Source organism: Typopeltis vanoorti, chromosome 1 (assembly GCF_054136105.1).
Source record: "Typopeltis vanoorti isolate ZY-2024b chromosome 1, IOZ_Tvanoo_1.0, whole genome shotgun sequence".
Lineage (NCBI taxonomy): Eukaryota > Metazoa > Arthropoda > Arachnida > Uropygi > Thelyphonidae > Typopeltis > Typopeltis vanoorti.
Window position 1 is genome coordinate 54,118,856 of NC_143549.1, and position 24,839 is coordinate 54,143,694.

At 37.5% G+C, this 24,839-nt stretch overlaps 1 protein-coding gene across 1 annotated transcript in view; it reads left to right on the top strand.

Annotated features, from left to right (window-relative positions):
• Git (ARF GTPase-activating protein GIT1) overlaps positions 1-24,839 on the top strand; it is a 707,749-nt gene that overhangs the window by 591,386 nt on the left and 91,524 nt on the right. Inside the window, exon 19 of the mRNA XM_090400625.1 lies at positions 20,484-20,681. Coding sequence (XP_090256751.1) covers positions 20,484-20,681 — 198 coding nt within the window. The remainder of the gene's footprint in view (positions 1-20,483; positions 20,682-24,839) is intronic.

Below are 24,839 nucleotides of genomic sequence, written 5' to 3' on the forward strand. Positions count from 1 at the left end.
TTTTTTTATGGTATTTATTTTATTTTATTTATTTTATTTTATTATTATTATTTTAAAAAAAAAAAAATGTATGTTATTTCATTTAATTATCGGTAGAGGTCAGGCTAGGAAAAAGATTAATTAACAACAAAGATTTAATTTGCCAGTTTACAGGGGTCGAAACGTTAAGAGTTATTTTATTAGTAATTAGTAAAATAATCTTTTCAGCACGTGTTTTTGTGTCCCTAAATTTATAAATATGAATATAATCACGATGTTAATATATATATATATATATTTACTTGTTGTTGCTCCCAATGTAAAATTACAACCAGTAGATAATATTAATAATAGGACTCTAGCCTTGATGTAGTAAGGTTTTTTTTTTCACCAACTGGTTGAGATTTATATGTATAATCATGATGTTGAAATATATATATATATAGACTTGTTGTTGCTCCCAATGTAAAACTACAACCAATAGATAATAATAGGACGTTAGCATTAATGTAGTAAGTTTTTTTTTTTTTTCTTACCAGAGGTCAGGCCAATAATTCTAACATTTGGTCAGTAACTTTAGCAAACCATGTAGATTGTAGATCAGCTTGTTTCTCTGTATATATATAGTATACACTAGTGGCCAAAACTGTGGAAACCTTTTGGAAAAAGTGTATTTTTGAGGTTTGATGTCTCATAACACCACTTTTTTTTTAGTGTAATACCATAAAATTATATATCAATGGAAAGATAATTTAATCAAGAATGTAATGCAACAAAGTTTGTTCAATTATATGTATTCTATGAAAAGTTATAGCCAAATAACTAGAAAAAAGAAGCACAACTTTCTTAAATTGATATGAGGTAGCTTTCCTTCATTTGAATGTAGCCAATGAGCATGAGTGTTTAGAGAGCCAATTAGGTGTCATCTTGTTTTGGCAATGAGCCAATAAAGTTACAGTAGGATTCAGCTATTGATGTCATGTATTGGAGCTGAGAGGAGGACGTTTGTCAGTGTGTTATGTGATTGCTATCAAGTTGGTTGGATTTTTTTGTAGTCTTTCTTTTACTGAGCTTGTAAAACATAATAAAATTAAAGAAATGGTGCAAAGAGTTGACTGGTCACCCAGAAAGCGATGTAAAATAGTACTATTAAGTGAACAAGCTACAGTTATAAAGAAATTAGAAAAAAAATTGGTGGAAACTTAACCAAAGGTGGCATTTCTAAATTTTTGAAGAGGTATAAGGAGACTCAGTCACTACAAAACCAGACTGGTAAAAGACAGGAAAAGATGCACAACAGACTCATGATAGAAGAATTGAGAAACTGTGCCTACACCCAGATGACAGAAGATCATCTGGGTGTATGCAAGATGAAATGGCGCAATACAATGTGAAGTTGAGTGCAATGACTCAACGCAGACTGTAGGAATTTGGTCTAAATGCTAGAATTCCACAAAAAAAAACATTTTTATCTCTCAAACAAAGGTTGAAAGATTAAACTGGGCTAAAACCCATGTTAACTGGACAGCAGAACAATCGGACAGTGTTATTTGTAGTGATGATACCAAAATCTCCCTGTTTGGTAGTGATGGCATAAAATACGTACGGAGAAGAATCGGAGAAGATTTGCACATCCTGATTGCATTACACCTACCATGAAACACCCACTTAGTGTTATGATCTGGGGTTGTATGACATCAAAAGGTGTGGGCAGAATTTGCATGATTAATGGGAATATAAATGTCCAAAAATACATAAATGAAATATTTGAGCTTGAACTGAAGCCTTCCACACGTGATCTTTTCCAAGATAATGAAGCATTTATATTTCAACAGGATTCAGCTCCATGTCATGTTGCTGCTGTGTGCAAAAAAGTGGTTTCAGTATAATCATATTCCACTGCTGGAATGGCCTGGGAATAGCCCAGACTTTAATCCAATCAAAAATCTCTGAAGCTGACTAAAGAAACTTGTTTGTCAGAAGCAACCCACCAATAAAACCCAATTAATAGAATCAATAATTCAATCTTGGTTTCACATTATAACAGCTGCAGAACTAGAAAACTTGATTCACTCCATGGGAAAGTGTTGTAAGGCCGTAATTAATGCTAAAGGTTACCCAACTAAGTATAACTCTCATGGAAAGGCTTAGATGTTGGTTATGCATTTTTTGCTAAGTAATTTAAGGAAATTATAACGTCACTAGGATATACATTAAAATAAATTTTAATATACTTCAATATTTCGGCAACGTCACGTTGCCATTTTCAAGAAACTTAAGAACAAGACGCGTGCACACAGGCTCAACAAACAGTAAATGAGGAAGAAGCAGGAAGCTATTATTTCTCCTAAAGTCCTGATGGTGCCCCCTAGCAGGCAACATTGGTATTCTTGGGCGATTGGGCTGAAGGTCTTCTGATGTAGGTTTCCCAAATTTGAGGCAGTCTCATGCAGCCAAATTTGTTGAGGTTCGGATTGTTTCTTAGGGCTGAAGCTGATTCCATGAAAAGCCTTTCATACTTGTATTTACTACGGTGTACTATTGTGGCTTTCTTCTACCGTATTCTATGGCAAGTATCCAGTGCATGGTCTGCAAGACCAGAGTGGTTGTACTGGTGAAACCGGATGTAGTCCTTGTGTTCTGAAATTCTGATATTGGCTGCCCTGCCTGTTTGGCCAAAATGGGATAGCTTACAGCTGCAAGGGACCTGGTATACACAAGGTAGGTTTGGGGGGGGGGGGGTTGGTCTTTGGTAGAGCAGATAAGGGATGCCAATTTTTTATATGGTGTGTAACAAGAAGTTAAGTCATGTTTTTTTAGGATTTTTGTATTTTTTTCTGAGGTGCCTCTGATATAGAGTATGGTGATGGATTTAGAGTAATCCTTGTTGTGGGGGGGGGGGGTTACTGGTTTCAATATTTTGGGGATTTTTTTGGGGGGTGGGGAATAGCCATTGGCTGAGAAAGTGTTGAGAATGTGGTTTAGTTTTGTGGTTAGGGCATTGTCATTTGAACAGATAAGTTTAGTGACTCCATATTGTTGCGAGGAGAGGTGGTGGGATTGTTGGTGAATGTATCTGCCTGTATGGGTAGGTTTTCTATAGACTGAGAAAACCAAGGTTCCATCAGGCTGGTGGGTGACTAGCGTGTCTAAGAAAGGAAGTCAGTTGTTGTTGTTTTTTCTTCTTCCAGGGTGAATTTGATTCTGGGGTGTTGGTTGTTTATATGTGTTAGGAAGGAGAGGAGTGTGTCATGTGGCCAAATAGCAAACACATCATCAACATAGTGAAGCCAAATGGTTGGTTTTTGTGGGGAGAGTGGAGAACCCATGACTGTCCCCTCTATTTGTTTGTAGAATTTTCCTTGCCAAACAAAATAGCCCGAGTTCATTGTGAACTGAAAAAGGGCTGTGATATCGGGAAGAAATTTAGCTTGGATCAGCTTTAAGGATTCTTTGAGTGGGACATTTGTGAATAAGGAGGAGACATCAAAGCTGACCATTATGTCAGTGTGTTTGAGTGTAAGGTTTTCTATTCTGGCTTTGAAGTGGGCTGAGTTTTTTATGTGTGAAGGTGTGTTGCCAGTATAGTGTGAGAGAGCTTTGGCCAAATGTTTATCAAGTTTGTATGTAGGGGGAATCCATGCCATCCACTATGAGACGTAATGGCACAACTCACATGGTGAGAATTTTTGTATATCTCATTTTTTTCTGTGTTTCATTTTCTTCTTTATAACTGCTGTTCTGATAAAAAAAATTCTTCATAAAAGTTATTGCATTACATTCTTGATTAAATTATCTTTCCATTGATATATAATTTTATGGACACCAAAAAAAAAAAAAAAGTGGGGTTATGAGCCCTCAAACCTCAAAAATACACTTTTTTCCAAAAGGTTTCTGCAGTTTTGGCCACTAGTATATATGCTCCAGAAGATTACCTTTATATAAAGGTCGAAACGTCGAGTGTGGATTTTGGTTCATATTAAACTAAAGTTTTACTCAAACAGTTGCCTCCATAATTTTCAAAAATGTACTCAGATCACCGTGTAAGCCTAAAAGAAAGGAAGAGAGACTCACTGTAAGTGAGCAAGAGGTATATGGGGAGTTGACAAACTTGCTGTTAATAATGCTGTGGGACTTGATAATATATCACGACTTATTTTGAAGAAATGTGCCAAGGAATTGGCATCTGCTTTGACATATTTGTTTAATATGAATCTTGCACTGGGTCAAGTTCCAAAAAGGTGTGGAAGGCAGGCAAGATTGTGCCTCTTCATAAGATAGGTGATAGGACTCAAGCATCAAATTATAGGCCTATCTGTGTGTCAGATGTTGTGGTTAAGGTGTTGGAGAAGCTAGTGAGAACTAGGATCCAGAAGTGGATTGACAACAGTGGTATTAACTTGGATGGATAGCATGGATTTGCTAAAGGCGGTCATGTTTTAGTAATCTACTTACTTATTACGATAAGGTGACAGCTTCCTTGAACAGAAGAATGGGATACACAGTAGTATACTTAAATTTCTCAAAGGTTCTTTTGATCGATTTCTGCACGATAAGTTGATAGCCAAACTAGAGGGGATGGGATTGGATATTAGATTAGTGCATTGGATCGAAGACTGGCTCTCTGATAAGTATCAGCAAGTTGTGTATGGAGCAATATCCAGGAAGAGGAAAGTCAATAGTGGTGTGCCTCAGGGATCTGTTTTAGGGCCATTGCTGTTTAACCTGTATGTTATTGGTGAAGATTTGGATGTAAATATTCAATTGTTTGCAGATGATGCAAAGTTGGTACAAATTATGAAGAGTAGAAAAGATGTTGTGGCTTTACAAGAAGACTTGAATAAATTGAGTGAATAGGCACAGAAATGAGGGATGTGAGTTCAATATTGCAAAACATAAAGTTTTAAAATTTGAGAAACAAGATGAAATGTAGAATTTATGCTTGTGGGAATATATTGTTGGAAGTGGAGTAAATAAGAGATCTTGGGGTGATAGTGGATAAGTATCTGAAATTTAGGGAACACATTGGCAAAATTGTGAGGACAACACAAAGAATTCTGGAAATGATTCGGAGGGCACTAACTTTTAGAAGTAAGGAAATTGTTATTTCATTATATGAGGCTTTGATTAGGCATGCATTTACTTCTGTACACAGATTTGGTCACCTGGTTTTCAAAAGGATGAAGAGGTGTTGGAAAGTGTCCAGAGACGACTTACTAAGGTAGTTTCTGATTTCTGGAATGTTGAATATGAGAAAAGGTTAAGAAAATACAATTTACAATGTCTAGTGGGTAGGAGGAAGAGGAGGGGGGGGGATATGATAGAGACCTACAAGTTAGTAAGGTGTTGTAATAGGATCAATGTTGGAGAGGTTTTACAGCAAACGGTGGGAATCAGGGGAGAACCAGAGGATATCTCTAGAAGCTGTATAAGGAGGGTGTGAGCTGGGGAATGAGAAGTAGGTTTTTTGCATGCAGAGTTGTGAATGATTTGAATGCCTTGCCTAAGAGGGTGGTGTCTAAAAAAAATTTGAGTGCATTTAAGGCACGATATGGTGAACTGTGTATATGACAAAAAAACCTAGATGAGCCTTTGACTCCATGGAGTCTTAGGATAATAATAATAATACAACCAGTGCAGTTTTCAAGATTCTCTAACTAAATTTCATAACAGCTGTAATAAAGTTGGAAGAAAATTAGCAATAAAAAGACCAAAACTATGAAAATAGACAGGAATATAGAAAACTTCAGGTGCATTCTCATTGAAGAACATATACAAATACTGGTATCCCTTGCTTAACGCAGTTTTGATTAACGCAGTGAATGCGGCAAGAGTTTGATTAACGCGCCTTTAACCATGCGGAGCTTGCAGCTGATCTGACAGATACATGCAAAATGTTTAATATGAATATTCTTACTCAATTCAGTGTATAGCTTGGAGGTCATGAGTAGCTATGCATTCATATGTTACGAGTGATATTCCGCACTTTTTTTGCTGTCAGTTTGGTTTAACACATGTTATGTAAAGGTTTATGATATTTGACAGTAAATGTTATCTGAGAGATACCATGACCTCCGATGTCAGTATAGTATGGTTTAGTTGTTGATTTTTTATCTTTGTTCAATAATTTCTAGATTGTAACTGAAAATAAATAAACCATCATGTATTACTGAAATAGAGAGCCAAAGGCTTATTTATCATACATGTTCTCTAGGAGATGTGCTTTACATTATGGAAAATACTAAGGAAAGTGATCTGAAGCTTACTCCACTTTTACTATGAGTTGCCCATAAGGTTGCTTATGCTTGCTTCTGCTGAAACTTAGTTTCTATATATTCGGCACGAAACTCTTCTAGTTTCTATATTCGGCTATGAAATAATGTTGGATTCAATATCCACTTAATTTGTACCATCATGTATTATATTTCCAGTGTTTTTTCGTTATGTTTTATTGCTTGTTTGTCGAGGTCTGGAGATTCATTTTGCTTGTTATCGTAGAATTTATGCCGATAAGAAAAAAACTAAAACTGTTCAAACGACTCTTTTGATAAAAAAAATTGCAGTAACTAATGTAGGTACAAGCATTTTTAAACATTTACTTTGCATTCATTTTTTATCTTTCCTAAAAGAGTACCATATAAAACGAATTATTAATACAGTAATCGATCATGGAAGAATTGTAATTTTTACCATGGATTATTAGATTTGATTAACTCGATTTTGATATATGTGATAACACTGAGGAATTAATTAACCGTGTTAATCGAGGGATACTTGTAAAATATTTCAGGTATTTACACAGATTTTATAAAGAAGGCAAATTAAATTTGGAAATAGACAATATTCTGTTGTGAAGAGAATTCTGAGGCAATCCCAAATGATTGTTGCCATGATCTTCTTGGTGGACTAAGTGACCTTGGCTTTTCTTGGCAGTGCTTTGCCTGGTTTGCACCAGTCAATGGTGTTCCTTATTATGATCCCCTTTTGGAAACTGGATCATAATAAGGGACCATGGTTTCACCCTTGGTGACAATGGATTCCAGCACTTTTCTCTGATTCCCTTGGCAAAGCTCTAAAAACTTGCAGGAACAGGTCCTCAACCTTGCCGAGATTTCTTTCATTTTCAGCTGATCTTTGATCTTCATCAAGTGAGACATTTTCCTCAGTCATCACTTTCACAGGCCGACCATCACGAGGATCTTCAATGCTCTCTCTTCCTAGGCAAAACTGTTTTAGCCCATTCCTCCATGGTGGAATATGAAGGAGAAGCTTCCCATAAACACCACCTAATTGTTGTTTGATAGCACTTGGCGAAAGCCCTTGTTTGGTAAAAAAACTTTATCACAGCGTGGTACTCAATTTTTACAGCCACTTGGCATGCCACATGTTAGTCAAACTAGTGCCTCCAACTGAATGACGCAGGCAGAGAGTTGAAACTGGTACACTAACCTCCCCATAGATGGTGCTATTTAAAATTACCACAAATTTTGTATGTTAGGCCAGAAACATTTGGAATCTACCTTGTATAAGTGAAAGAAATCTGGAAAGTTTGAAATAATTGCTGCTTTATCCCACATATAATCTGTTTCTCTTTCTTTCAACCTTTCTTGACTTCCATTTGCAATAGGGTCTAATTATATAAGTGCTGTGAGTGGACTAAATATTGGATAACCTTAAACCTTGCTCTAGTGACCAAATATGGAACTGTTCACTCACTTCAGACCTCCACTAAGAGGTGATGGTCTCGGACATCCATGCTGATGTTTTGATTCAAATCCACATTTTTAAATTAAAATTCAAATAAAGTCAGATTATTTCCTATATATTATTTATGTATAAATGAAACAAGATATATGAATGATTTTACTTTCTCAGTATTCTCTTACCTCTGTTTTATCTATCTTTTGTCCCTTTGAATCTGCTGCATTTATCTTAAGATAATCAGATAAATCCTTTCCTTTACATGGTGATAATTATTGCTAACTGTGTTAGCAATAATTATTTTAATTTCCCGATGTTTCGACTTTCATATTAAGGTCATCATCTGGAATATATGCATACATACATACACATATATATATATATATATATATATTATCGTTCATATTTACTCTGTAGATAATGTTATAAAAAATTAGTTTGAATGACTGTATACCGAAAATGAAAAAGAATAAGGTTTAATGTTAAGATACTACTAGTTTCGTAGTATCAACTTCTTCAGGTATCACAGGCAAAGAATTATATAAAATAACAGAGACATGATAAAATTACATCAACAGATCTAGTATAAAAGACAATAGTACATTTTAAAACAGAAATGCATGCTGAAGTTCCAATTGAAGTTGACTACGTGAATGAGCCGCCTCGAGTGCATCAGAAAGATTGTAGCTAAGGCTGTTGTTAATATGGGATGAATCGAGGGATATTTCTCTAGATTCAATAATCTTTCTTTCGAGTTCATCATAACACACATAGATATTAGAAGTTTGTGGCCAGTCTACGAGGTGTTGGCAGCCTTCATCCGAGTTAATAGAGAAGAGAACATGGCTAGAGAGAGCGCTGGCCCTGGTCCTATTGTAGGATATGTCTCTTTGGTGTTCTTCCATACGTAAAAGGATGGATTTAGTTGTCTGGCCATAATATGGTTTGCCACATTCACACAAAATCTTGTAGACTCCTGGATACTGAATAGGGAGATATTTCACTTTAGGTCTACTCAGTATGGAGTGTAGTTTTGGAAACATTTATCAATCTTTTTAAGAGAGAAACCATTGTTGACAAAAGTCCTTTTTAGTAAACGGAGTTCATTTTCAATTTCTGTTTCATCTGTTAGTAAAGATCTGGCTCGATGTGCCAGGGTTGAAATAATACCATATTTTTGCAGAGGGTAGTGATGGGAAAAAGCATGAAGGTCTGTGTGTGTGAGTTTTCTAAAAATGGAGATTTTGATATTTTCAGCGCATCTTGTAAGTTTTATGTCCAGAAAGGGGGAGACAGTTGTTGGATTCCAGTTCGTAGGTAAAATTGATTTTCTCATGAAACTTTTTGAGGTGGTCTAGAAAAAAATTTAGGTTGTTGACACCGTGTTCCCAGATTACATCGTCTATATAACGATACCATATTTTGGGTTTAAGAGTTGAGGAATTAATTGCTTTTTTTCTTCAAAATCCTTAAGAAATATATCAGCAAGAATCGGAGAGAGAGCGGACTGCCCATAGCCAATCCTGAGTTCTGTTTGTAAATCTTGTTTTCGAATTTGAAGTATCCTAAATTTACACGGTGAGAGAGTAAGAAAAAGAATTTCTTGGATAGTTTGTTCTGGAGAAAATGGAGGACTTCTTGAATAGGTAAACTCGTGAAGAGAGAAAAAATATCAAAACTTGCCATTAAATCTGATTTGTTGAGTTTGATGTCTACAAAATCAGCTGAATTTTTTATATGAGAAAAGGAATTTCCAGATAGGCTTTTTAAAAAGGATGCAAGGTATTTAGATAGGTTGTAAGTAGGGGAGTTTATGCCTTCAACAATTGGTCTAAGTGGAGAGTTTAATTTATGGATCTTTGGAAGTCCATATAATCGTGGGATTAGCGGATGAATCGACCTGAGGGAAAGACGGATGTTTCTTGGTAACTCTGAGGTGGTTTTCAATAAATTGTTGGTCCTATTGTGCAGTTCTTTTGTAGGGTTACTATTTAGTTCAGAGTAAGTGTCAGTGTTTAGTAGTTCCAAAATTTTGTTATGGTAATCAGATTTGTCTAAGATGACAGTAGCATTCCCTTTATCTGCAGGGAGAATAATGATGTCATTATTATTTCTTAAGTTTTTAATAGCTGATCTTTCAGAATGAGAAATGTTGTCAGATGGTGGTCTTGCATGATTTATGGTGAAAATAGCTTCCATGCGAAGAAGGTTTGCTTCTTTGTTTGGTAATAAGGATGCTGCTTTTCTATCTTGGTTAACAATAGTTCTTCAGGTATGGAAGTAGGAGCGATAGCAAAATTGAGACCTTTAACAAGTACACTTTCTTCTGTCGATGAAAGTGGATGGGAAGAATTATTTATTACAACTTTTTTTAAAAAAAAGGTAGAATTATGATGGGATGATGGGACGATTCTGCATACATTTTAGAGAATCGCATTTTTTGATGAGATTAATTTTATTTGTATTCTGGGATTTAGAGGCTTTTAGAGCGCTAATGTGTGAATGTGGCAAACCATATTATGGCCAGACAGCTAAATCCATCCTTTTACATATGAAAGAACACCAAAGAGACATATCCTACAATAGGACCAGCGCTCTCTCTCTAGCCATATTCTCTTCTCTGTTAACTCAGATGAAGGCCGCCAACACCTCTTACACTGGCTGCAAACTTCTAATATCCATGTGTGTTATGATGAACTTGAAAGAAAGATTATCGAATCTAGAGAAATATCCCTCAATTCATCTCATATGAATCAAGGGATATTTGCTAGCCTGACCTCTAGTGGAAAATAAAATAAAAATAAAATAACTACATCAAAGATATATTCAATATATTTATGACAACATCAGAAAACAATTTCATATAGATAGTTTTATTACAGCAAAAGTGATGTTCCAATTCAACATGAGAGAGAGAGAGAGAGAGAGAGAGTAAGTTGTTATATTAAAGTTAAGATCCTGGATCTTAAGTCCGCAGGACTGTTACTTCAACAGTAACAGTCCTGCAGTCCTATTTATAATTAACTCTTAGGCAGAAAGGTTATGTTGGTAGAATATGTGCCTTTCATGTTCTTGGGGTTTTTTCGATCATCATCATTATTGTTAAGATCAACTACTCTAATCTTAACAATAATTATTGGTGATTGCGAGTAGGTCATTTAGGTATAAGAGAGTAGGTAGTATTCCAGGATTGCTGGAGAAGCTAGAAGAGAGAGAGAGAGAGAGTTGGAGTCATTTACCATGGCTTGCAGAAAACGATTAGAGAGAAAGCTGGCTTCAGTGTTGCAGGAAGATCAATGAATGGCAGTTTGTTTAGTAGTAAATGTCACCATTTACTACCAGGGTGACAACACAAGTTTTTCCTAACCTTTCCAATGCACACATTGGTAGGTGATGTGAGCTAAGAAGTCAGCTGTGGATCTTGAATGGCAGAATCAATGCCGGTGGACTTCTAGGTAGTGGAGTTGGCTATTGATGACTTTTTCCATTATTTTGGAGAAGACAGAGGTGTTGGCAATTGGTCAGTAGTTTGACAGTAGACTTTTTTTTGGAATAGGATAGATATGAGATTGCTTCTATGCATTTGGATAAGTATTATACACACACGCACCTGGAAGAAAACATGGTACAGTGGCAAAACTAAGCCAATAGCTAGAGTGCATACAAATGATCCAAGTTTGGTGCGATTGCACATGCCCACATACACCCTCAGTGGCACTGCAAGCACACCGGCAGCCTTATAAAGCCGATGTGTAGTCGATAGCCGATTAAAGCGAAAAGCACCGACCGACGCAAGCTAGAGTACAGAATGACAATAATGCCAGGTAGACACCAGCGACGTCGATTTAAGCAATTTAAGGACTTTGACCAGAGGCATGATCATCAGCCTGAAAACCGGAGGGTGGTCAGCGTGCCGTGTAGGTGTGCACGTGAACCATTCTGACCGTACCGTCCGACAGTGTTTTGCCGCTGTGGACACGTTCCAGCTCTGCCACACAGCAGAGTGGCACCGATCGGATCAGGAGGACCAATGCTAGAGAGGATCAACGGATCGTGCGGCAAGCACGGAGGGATCCCACGATGACCTGGTCCACTATACAGGTAGATGTAGGGGCTCCTGTGTGCCCACGAATTTCCCGATGCCTCGCGGAGGCGAATCTTCGATCCCAGTGCCCCTTACGTGTGCTCCCATTAACACCACAACATCGTCGACTCTGTTTGCACTCGTGCCAGGCGAGAGCAACGTGGAATGCCACAGACTGGCGATGTGTGGTCTTCAGTGATGAGTGCTGCTTCGTCTTGGGGACAGATGATTATCGTGTCCGGGTGTGGAGGACCCCCTGGTCAAGGACACAATCCTGACCTCGCTATTGAGCACCACACCTCCCGCACTGCAGGCATTATGGTCTGGGGAGCCATAACCTACAATAGCCGATCATCCCTCATAGTGGTACGTGGCGCATTGACGGGGCAGCGGTATGTGGATGACATCCTATGGTCCCCACGTTCTCCCATTCCTGGCTGGGATGCCAGGAGCGGTATATCAGCAGGATAATGCCCGTCTACACACAGCTTGGGTTGCCCAGGCCTGCGTACATCGTGTACAGACACTTTCATGGCCTGTCTGCTCCCCAGACTTGTCCCCTATCAAGCATGTTTGGGAGCAGCTGAAACGCCAGCTCCCACCGTGCTGCAATATCCGAGATTTGGAGCACAGCGTCTAACACGTGTGGGCCAGTCTGCCACAGGACAACAGCAGGCATCTGTTTGCCACCATGCCGGAGACCATATTGCAGCATGTAACGCCGCAGGAGGCGGTGCAGTGCGCTATTGATGATGGCCGGATTGTGTACCACAGATCCCTTTGTAATTGTTCTTCAGCTCTGTTTTTGCCATCATGTGCATCACTCACCTGTATCATTACACTAATAAAATCTCAGTTGAATCCTATGCTTCCTTCTTGGTGTGCTAATTTCTTTGTCCGTGTGCGTATATTTATAATAATTTGTAGAGATGATACAGGATGAGTGTTAGTCTGAGTACAATGCTTGAGAACTTTTGGAGAGATGCCATCAGGAACAGAAGACTTTAAAGTATCCAAATTATTTACTATTTTTCTGATGTTTTTTGCTCATAAAATGACAGGAGGCATATGGTGCATGAATGCTGGTATGATAGGAGGTGATTTCTCTAGGTCATCTATGCAGGTGTTTGAGGAAAAGAGTAATACTAGGACATCAGCTTTATCTTTCGGTGAAGTAACAATGATGCCATCAGGATGAAAGAAGAATGGAAGTTTGCGAGAGCAGATGTGTGCATTCAACAGCTGCAACTTGATTGGAGCCAGTGATGCTGAATTTTTGGCTTGGTGCATTTGTTGGAGAACAAATGCACTAAGTCACCACTTTCACGCAGAGAGAGAGAGAGAGAGAGAGCCCAGACTCCAAGTGTGACTTGTAGAGTGCAAGCTGCCATACTTAGACTCCCTCCAGGTACAACCTGGCAAAGTAAGGCAGGGTTATTCACTGAAAGAGCTACCAGCAGGTTCAGTGTACTATCTGGCAGCTGGTCTTCAGAAATCACTATACAGTTGTACCTTTGAATGGAGTATGTACTGATTCCATAGTTGAAAAATTACGGTGTGGAGAGCGTGAACAGAGAGGCCTTCATCTGCATTGCATGTAGGAAGAAAGTGTGGGACAGAAACCCTACTACTCTAGAGACGAAATATGACAATGGCCACTTAACACCTCCAAAACGCCGGACAATGTTCTTCCACCAATGGGCAATGAAAGACATTATTATTATTAACAACATTTGACCTCCACAGAGTCAGAGACTCATTGTGGGAGGTACACACTATTGCACACAATGCTCATCCAACCGTGCCTTAAACTAATTCAACGTGACTACACCAACAACACTCAGGCAATGCATTCCACTCACCAACCACTCTCCATGCAAAGAACCTACTCCTCACTCCTCTGTTCACTCCCTCCTTATGCACTTTCCAGCAATGGCCTCTTGTTTTACTCCTCTCTCCCATTCTATGAAAAATCTCTTCCAAGTCAACCTGATAACAATCCCTGACTAGCTTATATGTCTCAATCATATCCTGCCCCCCCTTCCTCCTATTTACGAGGCTATGCAACTTACATTCTCTCAATCTGTTCTCATTCTCCACATTCCAAAAACCACTTGACTACCTTTGTGAATCTTCTCTGGACCTTTTCCAACATGTCATTAATGAAAACCTGGTGACCAAATCTGTAAACTGATCTGTAATAATCCATATGAGGCCTGATCAAGGCCTCATATGGATTATACAATGGAATCATAACCTCTTTATTTCTGCATGTCAGGGTCCTCTGCATGATTGCCATTATCTGATATCTTCACAACTTGTGCAATGTGGCCACTGAATTTCAGGTCCTTGTCCTTGGCCACTGAATTTCAGGACTTTAATGGAAGTAGAGGAGATGAGAGATCTGCTAGATCTCTCATCTCCTCTACTTCCATTAAAGTTTCCCCAACCAAGTTTATACTTTGCATCCCATCGTTGCTTACCAAATCTCAAAAACCTTACACTTTGCAACATTGAACATTTCCACTTACCTATCCATTCATGCAAAGTATGACATGGTCCTCAAGGATAAAGTCCTCAAATCCTCTTGTAAGGCCATAGCATCTGCTTGATTCTATATTGCTCTCCCCAGTTTTGCATCATTTGCAAACAGCTGCATATCACTAGTTAAACCCTTTCCAATATCATTAACATACAAATTGAACAACGATGGCCTCAAAACTGACCCCTGCAGCACACCGGTCGTGACCTTTCTCTTTCGGGATACCATACCCCATACTTTATGACATCCGACAGCCATACTTTATTACCTATCCAACAGCCAGTCACTGATCCAACTCAGAAGTCTGTTATCCAATCCCATCTGTTTCAATTTATTTAAGTGCTTGTTGCGGCAGTCTATCAAAAGCTTTTGCAAAAACTAAGTACACCACTGTATATGCATCTCCCCTCTCTAAGGTATTTGTCACCTTGTTATAGTACATAAGTAAGTTAGTGAAACATGATCTTCCTCTTAACAAATCCATGCTGATAACCACAGAGAATACTGCTGTTATCAATGCATTTCTGTATCCTGCTTCTCATCAATCTCTCCAGGACCTTCATCACAACTACAGATATACAGACCAGCCTATAATTTGAAGCTACAGCCTTCACCACCTTTATGCAGTGGAACAATGTTACCCTCCCTCCGTACCTGTGCTGTGCTGTTGTAAGACTTATTAAACAGCCATACTAATGCTACTGCCAATTCCCAGGAACATTCCCTTAAGATGCGTGGTGATATGTCATCAAATCCTATTGCCTTATTGATATCGAGGTTATATATTTCCTCAAATACCTCCTGGTCACTTACAATTAAGCCATCCTCTCCTATGTCCTCTACACTTAAGTTCCTAATGATTCCACCCTGATCAGGATGAAACACCCTTATAAATTGATAACTGAATACATCAACAGTGTCTTATGCAGCAGTTACCATTCTACCATTTTCATCAATTAACATCATCTTACCATGATCATTCTTCTTTCTACTTGCCACATATCTAAAACACTCTCTAGGGTTTTTCTTTTCCTGATTTGCCAATTTCTGCTCATACTCTCCTTTTGTTTTCCCTTACTGAGTCACTCTTCTGGCTTGTTCTTTATACTCTTTGTGTGATTGATTATTACCATTCATTCTTATACTTCCTCCAAAGTGCTTTCTTTTTCCAGATTTCATGCTTAAGTTCCACATTCACCCATAATCATTACCCTTCCTTTGCTCACTAACCCAAGTTGTTTATACATTTCTTCATCACCACCTTCCACATTCCCAGGCTTATAGCAACATCCAACTAAATATGTCTTCCTATCAACCTCCATGTTACACCACACTGTCTCATAACAATTGCCACTATATCTCCCCCCCTCTTTCATGTCTACCTTCATCATCATTGTTTATTTATAATTTTACAGTTATAAATAAGAAACCAATCAGAACAAATAATTAGTCTGTGTACACTAAAATAGGACTTAGAGGTTCTTATGACGTGAAGGAAAACCTGTATAACTGAGAGGAGACCTCCACATAGCCTTTAAAGGAATGCGGAGAACCGACCAGGGCTTCTGACTTAAAGTCCAATCCTCAGTTTCTCGTGGTGCACCCTGTTGGATATCTACCTGGATACTGAACGAATGAGGATGGGCTGCCAATTTGGGATTTAGCCTACCAAATTGTATTCTTATTGGCTTAAACCAAAATACAAAATGATGGTACAACATGACAAAATTTCACGCCGACTGGGGCGTCGCCCGGTTTAACAAGGTGCCCGTTGTTTTCGCCAGGGAACCAGGGCAAAAAGTCATATACTGGAAAAAATTTGAAAACACACCCCAAATCAATATCACCAGAGTTAAAGATCAGTTCTATCAACATAAGAAGCCTGAATGGCAAAGAAATGGAGCTAGCTGAGGAATTAGATAAGTACCAGATTGACATAATTGGGGTGACTGAAACAAAAAAGACAAAAGTTGGTGAGATCTTTCTGAGCAATAAATACAAAATGTTATATTCAGTCAATGACAATCAAGGAAAACAAGGAGTAGCCATAGTATTCAACACTAAATACGAGGCTAATCTTCTTGAATGGCAGGCAGTCTCAAGTAGAGTGATGTGGGCAAATATCAGAATGGGGAACTGGACAGTGAGACTTATTTGTGCCAATGGTCCCACAGAAGGTTCTACTAAAGTAGAAGTGGAGGAATTTTTTGAGGATTTAGAGAAAGCATCTGATACAATGAAAAAGGAAAAGTTAGTCCTTGTTGGAGAACTAAATAGCAGAGTAGGAAATGATTGTCAGACATACAAAAATATATTGGGAAAATTTGGAGAAAAGAGCAAAGCTAATAATAATGACAAATACCTGTTGGATTTCTGCTCAGGACATGGACTGGTTATTACTAACACCATGTTCCAACATAAAAATGTGAACAAATTCACATGGAGAGAAGAGGCAAGGAATAAGAAAAGTCTCATTGACTGTGTTATTGTTGATAGTGATGTTTTCTCCCTGGTGCAGGACACCAGACAGAGGATTTGAAATTGGAAGTGATCGCCATTTAGTCTTGAGCAGGATAAAATTGAATTTCATATTGAAAAGAATAACATGTAAGAAAGTTTTAAAGCGAATAAAAGTTGAGCAACTCTAAGATGTGAACTGTAGACTAAAATACGCAAAGATTATTGAAGAAAAAATGAAAGAGTTTGAGAATAGGAACCGAACTTTAGATTCGGTGGCAAGCCTTGAAGAAAACCCTGATTGATTCAGCCAGAGAGACATGTGGTGAGGTAGTCTGCAAGGATAGAAAAATCAGCACTCCATGGTGGACACAGGAAGTTAAAGAGGCAGTGAAGGAAAAGAAGAAAGCATATCAAAAGTTCCTGGCAAATAGGTCAGTTTGTGCTCTTAGAGAATACAGAGACAAATGTAAGAAAGCTAAACACCGTGTAAAACTATCTAAACAAAAGTCATAGGAGGACTTTGGCAAGAACATAGAAAATAAATATCAAGAAGGTGGTAAGATATTCTGTAGGTTGTTGAAGCAGCTTAGAAATTAAGGAAAGAGTGTTGGAAAAGGAATTAGAGATGATAAAGGTGACATGAAAATGGGAGAAAAAAATATCCTTGAAGTATGGAGTAATTACTTCGAAAAATTGCTTAATGAAACAAGCAGTGATAGCACAGTGCTAAAAAACACTCAACAGACATACAGTTAGGAATGCATATGCATACTTGAAGTAGAAAAAGCCATGAAAGGCTTGAAATGTGGAAAGGCAGCAGGAGTAGATGATATTCGACCAGAAATGCTGAAGTATGGTGGTATAAAAGTCTTACAGTGGCTGCACTGCATAGTTCAGAAAGCCTGGACAGAGGGATGAATTCCCGATAATTGGAGTAGAGCTCTCATGATACCCATATATAAAAAGGGAAATACAACTGAATGTGAAAATTACAGAGGCATTTCATTACTGAGTGTTCCTGGTAAGATATATGCAAAGTGTACTTGAGAAACGGTTGAGAAGAATTGTGGAAGAAAAGCTTGGTGAAGAACAAGCTGGATTCAGGTCAAATAGAGGCTGTCAGGATCAGATCTTCACAAATAGTCGAGAAAGCATGGGAATATAACAAAGATCTGTATTTAAGTTTTGTCGATCTGGAAAAGGCATATGATAAGGTGGCAAGAGAGAAGCTATTCAATACGCTCAGTTATATGGTATCAATCGGGCATTATACCAAGCAATACTTAGTCTTAGAGTTGTAAGTCAGCAGTTAGAACTGAAGGAAGTACAGGAAGATGGTTTAATGTTAAATCTGGTGTGAGACTAGGATGTACATTATCCTCTCCGTTATTCATTATCTATATGGATCACATTATGAAGGAAAGTAGTATCAAACATGATATCAAAATTGGAGATGTTAATGTCAGCTCTTTGCTTTATGCAGACGATATTATACTTCTAAATAAATCTGCTACAAGTGTGCAAGATTCCCTGACTAAATTGAATAACTATTCTAATAGATATGATATGAAGGTCAGCAATAAAAAGACAAAAACAATAAAAATAGGCAGAATCGTTGAAAATGTCAACTGCATTTTGAACGGAGAACCTGTGGAATTTAATCTTGGCAAGTAACAGACTGAGTTGGAGGAAAATTGTAGATAGGAAATTAGTAATGATGTAAATTTTTCATCTAGTATTATTATATCCTGTACACCCCTTGTGGGTACATGGCAGGAATTTGATAATGATGATAATATAAACTCTAGAAAATCAGTCCATACCATGTGAATATGTGGAACTGTTAAAAGAAATATATAAAAAAGGAACGGCAACTATAAGACAACAAATAGAAAGCAATGATCCTATACAAAAGGGGGATAAGATGGAGATTCTATATCCCCTAAAATTTTTACAGCAGCACTTCAGGAAATTATTTAAAAAATTAACTGGAGTTCCAAAGGCATAACAATAAAAAGTGAAAAATTAATCAATTTAAGATACACAGATTATTATATGACACCTCTAAGAAGTCCAAAGACTCATCGCGAGAGGGCACCTACTCTACAACTCTCCATATCCAATGCGTCATCTACACCAATGCCACCTACTGCTCATCACGACCACTAGTATTTTCATAGACAATCACAAACAACTATGCCCATTGCAGGATTCTAACCCTCAGCCTTTTGGCTGGAGAACAGATATTCTAACTACTCTGCCAATCAGGCCAGCCAGATGATATTGTATTAATTTCATAATCAGCACAAAACCTACAAGAAATATACTGAACATAGAAAGCAAGAAGATAGGTCTTAAAATAAAAGAATAAAACAAATGTTATGTTCAATAGATACGATGAGCCCAATAGAATTAGTCTTCTCTTATGTGTACTTGGGACAACTTTTGGATTACTGACTAACTGCATTCAAAAGAAGAATGCAGTTAGCCTGGTATTCATTTGGGAAATTGAACTACATCTTCAAAAATAACTTGCCCATCTGTCTGAAAAGCAAAGTATTCAACCAATGCATATTACCCATACTCACCTATTGCTCAGAAACCTGGGCACTAACTAAACAAATGCTTGTGATGAAAAGAAGAATGGAGAGAATCATCCCAGGAATAACACTAATGGGTAAAAAGAGGAAGGAATGGATCAGATCACAGACATAAATCTTGAATACAGTAGAAATTTTAAAAGCATCCAAATGGAGATGGGCAGGACATTTGGCTTGAGGAATGGACAATAAATGGACCAGAAAAGTAACAGAATGGATACTAACCAGAAAGAGAAGACAAGGACACCCGAAAACAAGATGGGCAGATGAAATAGAAAAACTGACTGGAGAGAGAGAGAGAGGTGGATGACTGAAGCAGAAAACCTGAAAAATTGGAAGATCATTGGGGGGGGGGGGGGTAGTATATATGTCACTATTGTGAAAGGGGTTTCAATATGCATCATTCTTGTCTGTTCAAGGAGCTTATGTTAAAATTTCCTTTATGATGTGCTGAATTAACCATGCTACCGGCCAAGACGTCTATAGATGTCATATTAAAATTGCAATACCATTGATATTACATTGAAATATATGATGGATATGAAGCACATGAGGATGCGTATTTGACCCATAATGGTCGGTAAGGTGGTTAACTCTATTTGATTTCTTTCCCATGCTGGGCCAATTTAGCCAGTCATAGACCTAAGCATAACTCTTCTTTCAGAGATTCATAATTTCCTCTAACGAAATGGAGAAATCTCATAAACAAATTTACAGACATAATGCATTAGTATATCACTGACAGCTTCAGCCAACTAATGGCAAAATGGAGATTGTTAGGTTGCAATCAGCTCATAGAATAAAAATTAATTTATGATAATGATTATTTTTAAAAAAAAATTAATTTAATAAAAAAAATTTTAAAAAGTTACAACTAAACATTGCATTTCTAATCACTGTTTGGAAAATGGTTATGTACAGTTGCATTGAAGTATTGCTTCTCTTTTATCACTCAGTTTAAAATCCCCAGAATCTGACACATTTCTCTGTCATTCTAATCAGTTTGTTCTAGACAGTTGTTTTAGTACTATCGATAATGGATAATTTTTTTCTTTTTTTCTTTCTTTTTCTTCATCCTTTAAGCAATTTGAGGATAATGTTCCATTTACAATTTTAGTTCATGTCATCAAAGTCGTAGCAGCTCTGTGAGCCCACCATCTGAAACCTCAATATCATACTATCCTCTTGCACATCATACTAGCCTTTCTGTCAGTGAAAAACTACCAACTCAGGAAGAAGTTATCAGAAAAACAGAACAAATAACAAAGAAAATTCAAGAATTGTTAATATCAGCTCAAGAAGGAAAGCATGAAAGGTAGAATTAATCTTTATTGCTGTATCATGTTTTTAAAAAAGTTTTCATTTTTTGTATCAGGTTTTATGCATTTGTCATGTATTATTGCAGTTGTTGATTTCCATTTCTTTTATATACTGATCACATTAATGTTTTGTTTTATTCTATCTAAAGATGAAAGCTATTAAGTACAGTCATACCCCAACTTACACGAATCCAGAGTTAAGCAGTTTCTTATATGTACGTATTCCCGCCCCGCTTCACGCCTCATCACTAGTCGTATCTTTCCGGTGCCAGCTGCATTCGCCAGTGTTGCACATGCTGTGAACAAGCACTGAGGTGTTTCGCGTGGTCTCCATTCATACATGATTTTTATAGTCTGCAAACCTTGCGATTGTTTAATGTTATGTTCTTGATAAAAATTTTATCACATAAAAAATAATAATGTTGTCCAAAGGAAGCAAGTCCGATTCTTCTACAGCTAGCAAGAAAAGAAAAACATCATCATCATCATCATCAAATTCCTGCCATGTACCCTCAAGGGGTGTACAGGATATGACAGTACTACATGAAAAAATTACATCATTACTAACTTCCTATCTACAATTTTCCTCCAAATCAGTCTGTTACTTGTCAAGACTCCAGCATTATCAGATCTTATATTTCTATCGTCTAAGGCACTTTGTACCGTATCAATCCACCTATATCTTGGTCTTCCTCTGGGTCGTTTTCCTGCCAACCTGGCAGAGAACACTTGTTTTGCTAATCTTTCCTCTCCCATTCTATTTAAGTGACCATACCATCTGAGATTAGCTCTGCTAACGCATTCCTGGATGCTGACAATGTCAAGTTCTTTCCTAATATCCTCATTTTTAATATGATATTGCCATTGATGCCATCTGTTCACGCCTCTAATCTTTCTCAGGACTCTCATATCTGCGGTCTCTAGTCTTTGGTCAAGTGTTTTACTTCTGACCCAGCTCTCAGATCCATAAGTTAAAATTGGTTTGAACACAGTTTTGTATACAGCTAATTTAGTGTTCCGACTAATTTCTTTCTTATTCCATATGAATTTATTCAATTGACTTCCCACGATACCAGCTTTGCTGATTCTGTTGTCTATTTCTATATTTAGTTTACCATCTTCAGTAAAAATTGTGCCCAAGTAGCTAAAATGTTTTACTTGTTCCACAGGTTCTCCATTCACAACACAGTTGACATTTTCAATGATTCTGCCTATTTTCATTGTCTTTGTCTTTTTATTGCTAACCTTCATACCATATCTATTACAACAGCTATTCAATTTAGTCAGAGAATCTTGCAGACTTGTAGCGGATTTATTTAGAAGTATAACATCATCCACATAAAGCAAAGAGCTGACATTAACATCTCCAATTTTGATATCAGGTTTAATACCACATTCCTTCATAATGTGATCCATATAGATAATGAATAACAGAGGGGATAATGTACATCCTTGTCTCACACCAGATTTAACATTAAACCATCTTCCTGTACTTCCTTCAATTCTAACTGCTGACTCACAACTCAAATAAAGACTAAGTATTGCTTGATATAATGCCCCATTGACACCATATAACTGCAGCGTATTGAATAGCTTCTCTCTTGGCACCTTGTCATATGCCTTTTCCAAATCAACAAAACTTAAATACAGATCTTTGTTATATTCCCATGCTTTCTCGACTATTTGTCGTAAAGTGAAGATCTGATCCTGACAGCCTCTATTTGGCCTGAATCCAGCTTGTTCTTCACCAAGCTTTTCTTCCACAGTTCTTCTCAACCGTTTCTCAAGTATACTTGCATAGATCTTGCCAGGAACACTCAGTAGGGAAATACCTCTGTAATTCTCACATTCAGTTTTATTTCCCTTTTTATATATGGGTACTATGAGAGCTCTACTCCAATCATCAGGAATTCGTCCCTCTGTCCAGGCTTTCTGAACTATGCAGTGCAGCCACTGTAAGACTCTTATACCACCATACTTCAGCATTTCTGGTCAAATATCATCTACTCCTCCTGCCTTTCCACATTTCAAGCCTTTGATGGCTTTTTCTACTTCAAGTATGGATATGTATTCCTGACTGCATGCCTGGTCAGTGTTTTTTATCACTGTGCTGTCATCACTGCTTGTTTCATTTAGCAGTTTTTCAAAGTAATTACTCCATACTTCAAGGATATCTTTTTCTCCAGTTTTTATGTCACCTTTATCATCTCTAACTCCTTTTACAGCACTCTTTCCTCCATTCCTAAGCTTCTTCAACAACCTCCAGAATATTTTGCCACCTTCTTGATATTTATTTTCTATATTCTTGCCAAAGTCCTCCCATGACTTTTGTTTAGCTAGTTTTACACACTGTTTAGCTTTCTTACATTTGTTTCTGTATTCTGTAAGAGTAAAAGCTGACTTATTTGCCAGGAACTTTTGATATGCTTTCTTCTTTTCCTTCACTGCCTCTTTAACTTCCTGTGTCCACCAGGGAGTTCTGATTTTTTTATCCTTGCACACAACCTCACCACATGCCTCACTGGCAGAATCAATCAATGTTTCCTTCAGAGTTTGCCACTGAATCTCCAAGGTTTGATTCCTGTTCTCAAACTCTTTCATTTTCTTTTCAATAATATTTCTGTATTTTAGTCTACAGTTCACATCTGAGAGCTGCTCAACTTTTATTCGCTTTAAAACTTTCTTACATGTTATTCTTTTCAATATGAAATTCAATTTTATCCTGCTCAAGACTAAATAGTGATCACTTCCAATTTCAAATCCTCTGTACACTCTGGTGTCCTGCACCAGGGAGAAAACATCACTATCAACAATAACATAGTGAATGAGACTTTTCTTATTCCTAGCCTCTTCTCTCCATGTGAATTTGTGCACATTTTTATGTTGGAACATGGTGTTAGTAATAACCAGTCCATGTCCTGAGCAGAAATCCAACAGATATTTGCCATTATTATTAGCTTTGCTCTTTTCTCCAAATTTTCCCAAAATATTTTTGTATGTCTCACAATCATTTCCTACTCTACTATTTAGATCCCCAACAAGGACCAACTTTTCCTTTTTCATTGTGTCAGTTGCTTTTTCTAAAGCCTCAAAAAATTCCTCCACTTCTACCTTAGTAGAGCCTTCTGTGGGACCATAGGCACAAATAAGTCTCATTGTCCAGTTCCCCATTCGGATATTTGCCCACATTACTCTACTTGAGACTGACTGCCATTCAAGAAGATTAGCCTCGTATTTTGTGTTGAATACTATGGCTACTCCTTCTTTTCCTTGATTGTTATTGCCTGAATATAACATTTTGTATTTATTGCTCAGAAAGATCTCACCAGTTTTGGTCTTTTTTGTTTCAGTCACCCCTATTATGTCGATCTGGTACTTATCTAATTCCTCAGCTAACTCCATTTCTTTGCCATTCAGGCTTCTTACGTTGATAGTACCGATCTTTAACTCTGGTGATGTTGAGTTGGGGTTTGTTTTCAGATTTGTTCCAGTAGCTGTCTTTTCGCTGTTCGCCCTGGTTCCCTGGCAAAAACAACGGGGGCCTTGTTTAACCGGGCGACGCCCCAGCCGGCATGAAATTTTGTCATGTTGTACCATCATTTTTTATTTTGGTTTAACCAATAAGAATACAATTTGGTCGGCTAAATCCCAAATTGCCAGCCCATCCTCGTTCGTTCAGTATCAAAGTAGATACCCAACAGGGTGCACCACGAGAAGGTGAGGATTGGACATTAGGTCAGAAGCCCTGGTCGGTTCTCTGCATTCCTTTAAAGGCTATGTGGAGGTCTCCTCTCAGTTATACAGCTTTGACCCTTAAGCACCCCAAAAAAAAAAAAAAAAAAAAAAAAAAAAAAAAAAAAAAAAACATTGACTTTGGAAACAAAACTCAACATTATTAAGGATTTTGAAGGCAGAATGAAAATTTGTGAGCTAGCAAAGAAGTTCGATCTACAGGAATCCACAGTAAGAACAATCATAAAAGAAAGGTTTGCAGATTTTGGAGGACATAGATTCTAACGAGGAACGAATTGTAGCCACAAGGTAAGGAATAAAAAAATCATTAGCTTGCTATGAAGAAATTTTGATTGACAAGAAAAAGACATTATGCCATCAGACAAATCTATTAGATTTTATGAAACCATTGACATCGAAAT